This window comes from Eleutherodactylus coqui, chromosome 2, assembly GCF_035609145.1.
Source record: "Eleutherodactylus coqui strain aEleCoq1 chromosome 2, aEleCoq1.hap1, whole genome shotgun sequence".
NCBI lineage: Eukaryota > Metazoa > Chordata > Amphibia > Anura > Eleutherodactylidae > Eleutherodactylus > Eleutherodactylus coqui.
This window is the reverse complement of record NC_089838.1, coordinates 263604495-263616501: the sequence shown is the minus strand read 5'-3', so window position 1 is coordinate 263616501 and position 12007 is coordinate 263604495. Positions and strand designations below refer to the sequence as shown.

General features: G+C 48.1%; 1 protein-coding gene across 1 annotated transcript in view; it reads right to left on the bottom strand.

Annotated features, from left to right (window-relative positions):
- MAP2K1 (mitogen-activated protein kinase kinase 1) overlaps positions 1–8410 on the bottom strand; it is a 50234-nt gene extending 41824 nt beyond the window's left edge. The window contains exon 1 of the mRNA XM_066592919.1: positions 8181–8410. Coding sequence (XP_066449016.1) covers positions 8181–8260 — 80 coding nt within the window. The 5' untranslated portion in view covers positions 8261–8410. The remainder of the gene's footprint in view (positions 1–8180) is intronic.
- Positions 8411–12007: the final 3597 nt, after the last annotated feature.

The following is a 12007-nucleotide window of genomic DNA, read 5'->3' as shown; positions in this document are numbered from 1 at the left end:
CAAAATGCATCACAATCGTGAGAAATCGCAGGTATTACAAGAAAAACAGCATCACTGCTCATGCGATTTTCACATGTGTGAAAAAAACAAATTGAATGTTGCAATACTTGAAAATGGAAAAAATGCATCGCACTCGTATGCAAAATGCATTACATGCGAATGTGAAAAAAAACAAAAAACATCACTCATGTAAATTAACCCGTGGAAAATAATGGATTCATAAGCGATTTCTGCGCATCTTGCAACGCACAAACTCTGCTGTGTAAATACTGCCTTAGACCAGGCATACATTCCGTATTACCCACGCGTAATACGCTGTGAATGGAGTCAATGAAGATATATTGATTTTCATTGATTAGTTCACACATGCGAGTATTCAGAGCGTATAATACGCGTGCGAAAAAGAACGCAACATGTTATATTTTGCCACGTATTATGCGTGATAGAGCCCTATTGTTCTCAATGGGCCCGTATTACGTTGCGTATCTGCGGCGTTTATACACACCATTGCGAAGTGACAGAGCAGGAAATGTAAACAAAAAAATAAACCAGGAAGACTGCGCATGACAGCGTATGAGATATGCTGCTGTGTGCGGTCCAAAGATCACAGCCATACGCCGCAATAGGCCGACGCACCGCCAGCTCCACAGCGGTAAAACCATACGTCAAACGCAGCGTTTTCTGCTTACGGTCGTGTGAACCCGGCCTTCGGCTACATTCACATGGGCGGGCCCAATACCGCGCTTGCAACGTGCGTTTTTCACGTCAACGCAAGGTGCTGAACATTAAAAAATGCCTTGCATCGCCTTTGTAAAATTGCAATTTCAAGCGCGTTTCACACACGTCAGAAGATCGCAAGCGTTTCCCAGGTAAACATCACATTGCACGCTCATGCACAACCTACAGCATACGAGGGCCATGCAAGTCTTTAAAGGTCCCATCAAACAAATGGAACACGCTCGTGATAAGTCCAGTCAAAAGAATGGAGTTCGCATTCACGCAAGTTTTATACGTCTCGCAACACACAAGATGCTCGCCCGTGTGAATAAGCCCTTAGCCTCTGACTTCTGCCATGTACACAGATTCACATCAGACTTTTCCATTACGGATTATATACGTGTGAACATACCCTTAAAGGCTAGAATACCATACACTACACAAAAATATTGTATTGGGCCATTTGTTTAGGCGTCAAGAATGAAGCAGCAGAGTCATTCATCAGTGTGCAGCATTCATGAGCGCCGCGCTCCCACATGGGACATTACATTGGAAGTAAGTGACCTGGTAATTATTTTTGCGGGTAAGTGTACGGTAGGACAGGTGCACACGAGGATACGCTCTACTGAGAGGGCTTCAGAATAACAAGTGTAAGTCGTAATTAGATAGCAGATATCTTCTAGACCGGCCCTCTCAGCTGCTCATCACCCAGAGGGACTCACAAAGAGGAGGGCGAAATGAGGACACAGGTGCTAGGTATGGGGGAAAAGTATGGTCCTAAAAGGGAGCCTGTCAGGTTGTATGTGATGTCCTACCTGTACGTATCATGTTATAGAGCAGGAGGAGCCGAGCAGATTGATTTGTAGTTTTATGGGGAAAGATTCAGTATAACTTGTATTTTACTCATTTTAATTCCTGCCTTTTCAATGCTCAGGAGTCCAGTGGGCGGTCCTATCAGTGATTGACAATTATCTCTGTATGTAACCTCCCACAGAGAAGTCTGTCAATCACTGATAGGACCGCCCACTGGACTCCTGAGCATTGAAAAGGCAGGAATTAAAGTGAATATAAGTTGTACTGAATCCTTTCCCACAAAACTGTATCAGACAATCTGCTCATCCCCTGCTGCTCTATAAGGGTGGACACGGATGGCTTCACAAAAACACATGTGGCAGCGCAATGTTTTTGTGTTTGGAAAAGGCTTTTTTTGCAAGCGTGTCATCGCATTTTACTGTACTTTTTGCGCTGACAGGGACTGTTGACATTGGCATGGGGCACACCCGTGTCGTGATTTAAAAGGCTATGCAGCCTAATTAGCACCAGATGTGTTCGCAAAAGCGCATGATGTGAGAGAACCTATTGAAATAAGTGTTCTATTCTCTGCGTATTGCGCATGCAAATACCTCCATGTTAGTCCGCCCTAACATGCTGCCTGCACATTAGACACCATGCTCAACGTAACCTATATATGTGATGGAGGTATATCTCAGTACTAGGTGTATACCGTTAACTGTATGACGGAAGTACGTCTCTGCCCTATCAATCTGAGGCCGGCTTCACACGACCGGATTTCAATTGCGGATTCTGCGATAGTCAAGCGCGAAATGTGATATTCTGTACCTATTGAAAAAATACAGCATTCACATGTCCGCTCAGATGAGCATATAGCAATTGCGATTTCCGCAAACGGATTTAAAATCAAAGCATGTTCTGTTTTTGTGCGGAATCCGCACGGACGCCTTCCATTGAAGTCAATGGAAGCCGTCTGACCCGCAGCCCATCCGCAATTGACATTGTCGTGCAGTCGCGGGCCGGGGTCAGAGACGGATTCTGCTGTGGACTCCCACACAAGGAATCCGACTCGTTCGTGTGCAGCTGGCCTTAGGCCCCCTGTCCACAGACGTTGTGAAGTCCCGCTTCAGATCTCCACAGCGGGAGCCGCCGCCGAATCTGCACCGGTCAACCATATCTGATAGATAGGTTGGCCGCGGAGAATCGGGGCAATTCGCAGCATGCGAACGGGGAATCGCAATGATTTTCCGCTCGTGGACAAGGGTCCGGTGCCTACCATGGACAGGGGGCCTTAGGCTCCTTTCACACTTCCATTGTCACAAATGTTGGGGGAAAAAATATCACAGCATGCTGTGCTTTTTCTGGTAAAATGAGGGAAACCACGATGAAAAGCGGACAGAACTCATGACAGTCAAAATGATGAATCTGGCCCGCCATTTTTCCATTCATTCTTCTGTTCCATAACAGAATGGAAATATGAAGGAAACTGCTTTTGACCATCACTTTACAACATCTCAGGAGAAACCATCAATGTGTAATCTGGCAAGTTGTGCGCACAGCATAAAAATGATGCTGCATTTAAGCACAAAAATTCAACACCAAAATGCACAATGAATGAAACCGCAGTGTAATGTCTGCAGCAGAACAGAACACGCTGTGGATGTGATGCTCTGCAACATGACTTCAACCCACAGCAGATTTTTTTCCCACTGTGGATTTATTAAAATATCTTCAAAATCCGGCGCCTGTGCCCTGAACTCAGATGGCGGCGCATGTGCAGTTAACCTCCGCGATTCAGCCCACAGAAGGGCACATGCGCCCTTATGCAAGCCCAGGATTTCAAAGAGATACGTCGATCCCATATTGGGTGTCTTCCACGTCCGAGGAGGCTAGCGGTGCAGGATTTCTGGTTTTACATAAAGGTAACAGAGATGGTCCAGCCGGCCTACCAGACCGCTCTACATCATTTACATGCTGGAGACTTTCACAGTTCCAAAACTTTGGTATGCTTGTGGCCAAACTCCACCCCCTGCGATTGCTGGCTGCAGGCAAGGGGCGGGAAAAGAGAGGAGGTGAGCCAGTGAGGGAAGGGGGAGACAGCTTAGCAGAGCCTGTACAACACACGGTATTGTATATCGGCCGGCCGTGAAAACACCAGCCGATATACGCTCGTGTGAATAAGCCCTTAGGAAAGATGGCCACCTCCATATTCACGTACAGTCTACAATCAGAAAATAAAAAGACGATTAGAAAAATGAAAGTGTTTCACTATCTGGTTTTAATTAATAGTTTTTAAAAAATTGGCGATATAGTCCCTTCAAAAAGGTTGGCCAATTAGACATTTTTTTGTAAAAATAGCTTCCCCATGCCCCCAAATAATTGAGCTCATACTCACCTCTCCCCGCAAGTCCCACGGGCGGCTCAGTCTCGTTGCTGATGTATTGTTTACAAGGTGCAGTCAACGTGTCCCGTCCCGTAAACAGGCTGTTACAACCAATGACAAATCAGTATTAGAGATGAGCGAACGTACTCGGTAAGGCCGATTTCGCAATCGAGCACCGCGATTTTCGAGTACTTCACTACTCGGGTGAAAAGTACTCAGGGGCGCTGTGGGGCGGGGCGTGGTGGAGCGGGGGGGGGGGGGGGGGGGGGAAGCTCTCTCTCCCCCCACTCCCCTCTGCAACCCCCCGCTCACCCGAGTACTTTTCACCCGAGTAGTGAAGTACTCGAAAATCGCGGTGCTCGATTGCGAAATCGGCCTTACCGAGTACGCTCGCTCATCTCTATTCAGTACTGATCACTGTGCTCTGTCATTGGCTGAAGAAGCAGGTGTACGGGACATCCCAAACTGTAAACAATATGTCAGAGAGAAGAGCCAAAGCCGCCGCTAGGGATCTTGTGGGGGGAGGCGAGTATCAGTTTGTTTATTATTTTGGGGCTTAGGGAACTTGCCAACAGGTGGCACCAGAGTCCGAGCCTTTAAAGCTACCACTACAATATTATTCAGTGCCAGCCTGACCGTCGGTCCAGCGTAGGAGGCTGGCAGCACTTCTCCACATCTTCTCATGTCCTTCAGTACGTAGCGCGCCATTGTACCAACCCTGTCATGGGGTCCCTCTCCGAGCTGCTCTGCTCAGACTCACCTTTTTCTTCCCACTACACAAAGACCCTGTACAACAAGTGATGGTTGCCATACACCTCCAAAACGTATAGATTATGGTGAAATGTCTATATATGGGTCACCTAACAAAGACATTCCTGAGCCAAGTTTCAGAACCTCCTTAAAATGTTTTCCAGCATACGAGAAGGAACCCAAAAACAACAGGAGTGGTCTTCTGTCGGACGGACATGACTAGTACAGGTTCTGTTGTGGGTGAATGTCTGTGGTACGCCAGGCGACACAGTTGGGGAAAGTTGCGTTCGGCTCCAGTCATTTTCATTTTTTTTTTCCAACAAGTTGCTGTTTTTCTCCTACTGTGTGACGGCTGATTGAGGACGCTTTCACACAGAGGAGAAAAACCGCGCCAGTTATGTGCGTTGCGAGACGGACAACTCTCACACGATTATGAATTGTTCTGAATGGGGTCATATACATGAGCAATTTTTTCCCACCTTACCGTGTTGGAAAAAAAAATCGTGGCAGGTCTTGTCTTTGGGCGTTCCCTCAAAATGCCTCGCCTATTGTTTTCAATGGGGCCAGAAAATACATCACACGGCATGCGATACGCACGCGAGTGCGACGCAATGTCTTCTGTTGAAAACAAGGGGAAACACTTGCCGATCCTCTGACGCGGCTGAATGCCACAACGGAGGATTGCAACTGTACTGAAGTGATGGGAGGCGTTTTCGACACAACACCACCTTGCATCCGTGGGAATATCGCACGTGCACAAGCGCGATACCGGGCTGAGATTCACGGTCCGATCTAGCACCCAGCCATGTGAAACCAGCCTCATATGAAGAGCGTGCAGCTGTGCAATTTTGTTTCCTTTTCCACTGCTCAAGGCATTTGTAAAAAAAAAAAAAAAAGTCGCACGGAGGGTGAGGCTAGGGTGCCACACCGGTTTTTGTCAAAAATTGCTTAACACTCAGCGATGTGTGGGCAAACAGTTGACTGCTTCTTCCATCATGACAAAGGACCTGCCCACACAGCGCTGAGTGCTAAGCTTTTTTTGACGAAAAATGGCGCAGCACCCTTGCCTTATTCTCCGTATTCGCAAATTATTTTTTTTATGAGTACAAAACTTCACAACTGCACGTCATTCGTATGAATCAGCCATCACAAAATAGGTGAACAACCAAACAACCTGTTGAAGAAATAAAAAAAACACTGGATCGGAACGCCCCAACCACGTCGTATGGCATACCGCTTCAGAAGGTTCTGCAGACATTCACCTACAACAGAACCTGAACTAGTAACATCCGGCCACCAGAAGAAGATTCCAGTTTCTTTGGGGTACCCCTCGTATGCACCATTTCTCATCACCAGGAACTCCCCCTCCCCCCTCCTTTGCCCCCCAACCCCTATGAACTTCCCTACCCTACCCGTGTTTATACAGCGTAGCCCAGGTGGGCCGGCGTTACCTGACCTGATCGCTGCTCTGTAAGCCGAAATGACACATTGCAAGGATTCTTGCCATCCCTGGGCACAGTACCAACCTCAACCCCCTCCACGGAGTCACTTCACTGTGCTAGCATGACAAGCAGAATCCACTGGCTGCTCTTTTCTATAGAGAGATCGATAAGTGGATATATATATAACAGTCAGGTATGTACTAGGAAGGCCATGGTGGAGGGTCCCGGCTGAGCGTGTCTGGACACTTACAGACCTGTAGCTGAGATCTGCACATTCTTGTCATGTCCCAGGGCTTGCTCACTCTGCACCTTCTGTGCCCGACACACCCAGATAGCAGGCAGCACCCGTTATACCAGGCACCACGGGCACAGCACAAGCTTTACACAGCCTCAAGGGCAGCATTTTGTATTTCCCGGATGTGTTTCTAGTGATGTGATCTCTAGGATACCTTTTACGTTTGTACGGAACGGCGTAACACAGGTGCCATATGCTAAAAAATCCAAAGGATCCCTTTAAATGAGTCTCTTTAAAACCCCCTAAGAAGACTAAGGTCTCCCAGAAATACTAGTCAGTTGTATGAAATCTCGTGAGGACCACATAACGAGCCCAATATTATTTAGCCCCTCTACAGGACATTTCTCACGTGGAGTCATACAACTAGCTGATGTAGGTAGCAGCATAGGGGCTCTTCCACTCTTGCGTTTTCTTACGTGTTTCTATCACGCGATATCGCTGCGGTTTTTTAACGCAAATGTCAATAGGACTTTCTGATGTTAAAACCGCATCGCACAAAAATTGCAAGTTTGTGCTTCGCGATTTTTGTGTGATGCGTTTTTAACATTAGAAAGTCCCATTGACATTCGCCTTAGAAAAAACGTAGCACTATTGCGTAATAGAAATGCGCAAGAAAAACGCAGGTGTGGAAGAGCCCTAAGACCTAAGAGGGTAGGTTAACACGCAGTGGAAAATTCGCACCATTGGTGTGGACTTGGACTCAGATTCGTCTGCGGATTCCGAAGCTTATTTCAGCCCGCACGTGAATGGCGCTCCTCTCACCTCTGCATACTAAGCGCTTACTCCTAGCACCGCAGCGCACACGGTCACCCAGCAATCGCTACCGAGTGCCGCCAATTTTCCATCAATCTACTTTCACATCACCTGACCAGGGACGGTGGCGCTCAGCAGCAGGTGACTGTGTGCTGCCATTGAGCGCTCAGAGGTGAGAGTGGCGCCGCTATGTGCTGCAAAACCACATTTAATATTGTGGATTTTGCCACTGTTTTTGATGCGCAAATGTTGCGTAGTTTCCACTGCAGAAAATCTGTGGCATGTCCGCTATGTGTGAACGTACCGCTAGAGACCCTTCACACGGGGAGAATATTCCCGCGAGATGCACCTAGATCTGCTGTGGATGTCAGCCATATTTGCACAGTGTACTGTGCTCATTCCCGTGCCGGTGTCTTGTGCGCACATTTTAGTTGTGCAAAAAATACGTGCGCCATTTTCTTAGTGCAAGAGCCCATTGAGATGGGTTTACACAAAAGCGCCACGAATACGGAGGCAACCTGCATAATAAACCCCCCAGGTGCTGAAATACGCGGGTGTCAGCGCATTACGGCCGCACCAATAAGCTGTGCGCTTACACCTGTGTGAATCCGACCCAACCCTTGTGTATTCCGGCAGATCTTGGTGCAGAATCACCTGTCCCTAAGAACTTGCACTCTGGCTTATTTCACCACCACCACCTCCCCCTCTGTCCAGAGGGTCCCGACGGGGGCATCCTACAGGTCATTCTATTATATCCATGCACACCTTTGCAGTCAGCAGGGTACCGATGTCAAGGGGTAAAAGAGGAACTACATGCATCTCCATCTGCAACACACACAGCACTGCCAGAAGAAGATGCAAGCACAGTGCCAACCTGGGCACAAGTGGCATGAGAGTGGCACTGCCCTGCAGATGGGGACGTGTGCTCCGTGCATCAAGTGTCTCTCCACTAGAGGAAAAGTCTCAGGACAGGAAATGCAACAGGACCAGGACTGAGTGCAGCTCTCCCAGGCAGGACCCCCTCTAGTGCCCGCATCACCCCACTTACTCAGCTGATGGGGTCCCGTTCACAGTGGTGCCATCAGGGGTGGGGTTCAGCTGGATGGGTCCGGGCTTCCTCTTGGGCATGGTGTGCCTTGGCTGATCACAGTGCTCCCCAGCAGATCGGTGTGCCAGTCACTCTCTACCCTTCTGCATGCAGGGGTACAGTACGTGTTACCTCCAGTCCCTGCGAGCAGCAGCAGCCAATGGGAGGAGCCCGCAGACAGACAGAGGGACCGCGGAAACACGTCACTGCCAGTGGAGAGCACGAGCGCCCCCTGGTGCCGCAGGAGGGAGGTGCAGCTGTACCACTCATGTAGTGACAGTTCTGCTCATCCCCGCACCTTACTTCTTCAATATTCTTAATCCACCGCATGTAACATGTAGATTTTGCTACAATCTCTTTTATCTGGCAACCATGTGACCCCTATCAAACTACAGCTCCATGTACCCCAAGGATTTCAGGGCAGGGGCACCCTCATCTAATCTGCCTGCATGGTTGTATTCCAACAGGCTATTTTTCCGTGCGATTTCCAGACTGCAAAAAAAATAAAAATTGGGCCAAAATCGCATGGAAATAGAATACATTGATTCGAATGGGGATATTCATATAAGCAATTTTTTTTTTGACAGTTCGAGTGAGGGCGAAAACAGACTGCTGTATATGCAACTTCGCTCGCCGGTATGGAACATAGTTGTGCAGGAATCAGGCAAAGTTCTTCCTCTTCACCAGCGATTGAAACTCTGTGCCAGAGTGCAGAAGAAAGTTTGTTAGCCAGTAGAGCAAAGTGTGATTGTTCTCAGCAAGAGAAACCGAGTAATCGTGTAGATATGGTAAAAAGTTATGGGAAAAGTTGCAAGAAGATAGTATTAACAGCCGAGAAAAGAGCGAGTGAGGACAAAACCATTGAAATCAGCGGTTTTATGTTTTGTCCCGCTCTGCGTCCGTAATTATTACGGTTGTAATAAAGGGGGAAAGACACGCCTGTGTGTTTTTGCCCTAAAAAGAAGAACGTGGCAGGTCCTATTTCTGTGCGATCTTCAGATGTAAATCCTTTATTGAAGGTAATGGGTGCATTACAAAAAGGATCGTATGATGCAAGAGCGATCTGTTTTTAACACATGTAACCATGGAGATCATAAAATATTAAGCCTGCTAGGATTTTTCTTCATGCGTGTGTGAGAAATATATGCAAAACGGATGGAAATCGTGAAAAAAAATTGCCAAAAAAATAAAAAAAAGCATGACAATAAAAATGGCCTTCATTTTCTAGAGCTCTCAATCGCCCATGTAAATACAGCCTGCGCTCACACGGGCAGTTGCCGATTTAATCTGTAAAGTTTTTTTGTGATTTTTCATCTTTTGTGAATGCTTTTTTTTTTTTTTTTAAATTTATGGTTGCCATGGTTACATGCATTTAAAAAAGGCTCACAATAGCATTAAGTATTTTTTAAAAAGCCCATGTGTATATTCTTATTGAAATCAATAGGTTCTATTTCCATCTGATTTAGGGCTAAACAGGGGGATTCGTAATGCCATTCATATGTGCTAAAAAAATCCCTCTGAAAATGCAGTCAAAATACACTCGTGTCACCAGCCTAAGGGCGAATTCGGATGTCCGTATATCGGCCGGGTTTTCACGCCCCGCCGATATACGCTGCCCCTCTCTGCAGAGGGGAGAGGCAGGACAGGCCAGGAGCAGTGCACTGAGCTCCTGCCCCCTCTCTGCCCCTCGCCACTATTTGCAATTTGGAGGGGGTCGGGACAGGGCGGAACTTAGCTCTGCCCCCATCCCACCCCTCCCATTGCAAATAGTGGAGAGGGGGCGAAAACTCAGTGCACTGCTCCTGACCTGTCCTGCCTCCCCCCTCTGCAGAGAGGGGCAGCGCATATCGGCCGGGCGTGAAAACCCAGCCGATATACGCATATCTGAATAAGCCCTTAGGCTGCCTTCACACAGGTGAGAAAATTGCGTGAAATTTGTGCGTTGGAGACTGATTTCAATGGATTTCATTGTTTACATTCTCGCTATCGGGATTCTCACCCGATAATTGTACGGGCGAGAAGAGATAGGACCTGCCCTCTCTTTAACGCACGTAATGTTAACTATGGGCGGGAACAGGGGCGTAACTATAGAGGATGCAGGGGATGCGGTTGCACCCGGGCCCAGGAGCCTTACGGGGCCCATAAGGCCTCTCTTCTCCTAATAGTGAGCCCAGTACTATGAATAAGGCATTATAGTTGGGGGCCCTGTTACAGGTTTTGCATCGGGGCCCAGGAGCTTCAAGTTACGCCTCTGGGCAGGATAGATAAGGCAGCAATTGTATTCCCGCAGTTTTTTTTCAAACTCCTGTGTTATGGCGCAGAGTTTGAACGGCCGTGGAAAAACCTAGTTCAGGCTCAACTACACTCCATGCCTGCGGGCATAGTTGTGCCTATGGCGGTCTGAAACAGCCCAAAGAGTCAAACACAAATGTTCCCAAGAACAGTGTCTCAATGGAGCAATACCAACTACAACCAGCACCAGTGACATCCACAGCACCCTATGAGAAAAGCGGGCTGAATACACACCTGCATCAAGGCCACCTGGTCACGTGACGGAAATTACTGTGGGCATTCTGCAACGGAATATCCACAGCCATTCCACAAGAATTACGTGGGGGCCAGATCCGTATTTAAAGGGTATGCAATTTGCCGCATTTTCACTTGCAGTACAACTGCGGAATTCAACCCTTGTACTTGAAGCGTTGATAATAGAGCTGTAGTGACCCGGAGGGTACTACAGGGTGGTCAGACCCAGAGGCGTAACTTGAAGCTCCTGGGCCACAATGCAAAACGTGTAACAGGGCCCCCAACTATAATGCTTTATTCATAGTATTGGGCTCCCTAATATGGAGAAGAGAGGCCTTCTGGGCCCCCTAAGGCTCCTAGGCCCGGGTGCAACCGCATCCTCTATAGTTACGCCCCTGGTCAGACACTCAAAAGTCCCTGATACCTGTCTATGAGCTTCTGCGAAGACGTAGAGGACATCTGTTAGAACTTGCTGCTGGGATCTGTGGTTCTACATGTTTTTCCAGCAGCTCAGCTTCACAGGTGTGATTGATTGTGCTGGCTGGGTATGATTTGCTCCTGTGAGCCAATCCCCAAGGTCTGTGCTCATATATATATATATATCGGCTCCTTTGCCAGTGTCTGGTTTTCCTCTTTTAGGGCTTCTTCACACTTGCGGTTTTCTTGTCCGGGGTTCTCACACAATATTGCAGTGTTTTTTTCACGCGATTGTCAATGGGACTTTCTAATGTTAAAAATGCATCGCCCCAAAATCGCAAAGCACAAACTTAGGGTGCATTCAGACGACCGTATATCGGCTGGGTTTTCACGCTGGCCGATATATGTCGTCTCTCTCTGCAGGGGGAGGAGGCTGGAAGAGCCAGGAGCAGGAACTGAGCTCCGGCCCCCTCTCTGCCTCCTTTCCACCCCTCTGCACTATTTTCAATGAGTAGAGGCGGAACAGGGGTGGAGCTAATTCCTGCCACTTAGCCCTGTCCCTGTCCCGCCTCCTCTCATTGCAAATAGTGCAGAGGGGTAGAGAGGGGGCGGGAGCTCAGAGCACTGCTCCCGGCTCTTCCAGCCTCCTCTCGTTGCAGAGAGAGACGCCATATATCGGCCGGCGTGAATACCCGGCCGATATATGGGCGTCTGAATGCGCCCTTACAATGCGTTTTTAACATTACAAAGTCCCATTGACAATCGCGTTAAAAAAACGCAGCGATATTGCATGAAAAAAACGTGCAAGAATAAGGCAAGTGTGCCAGAGCCCTAAGTGTGAGCAG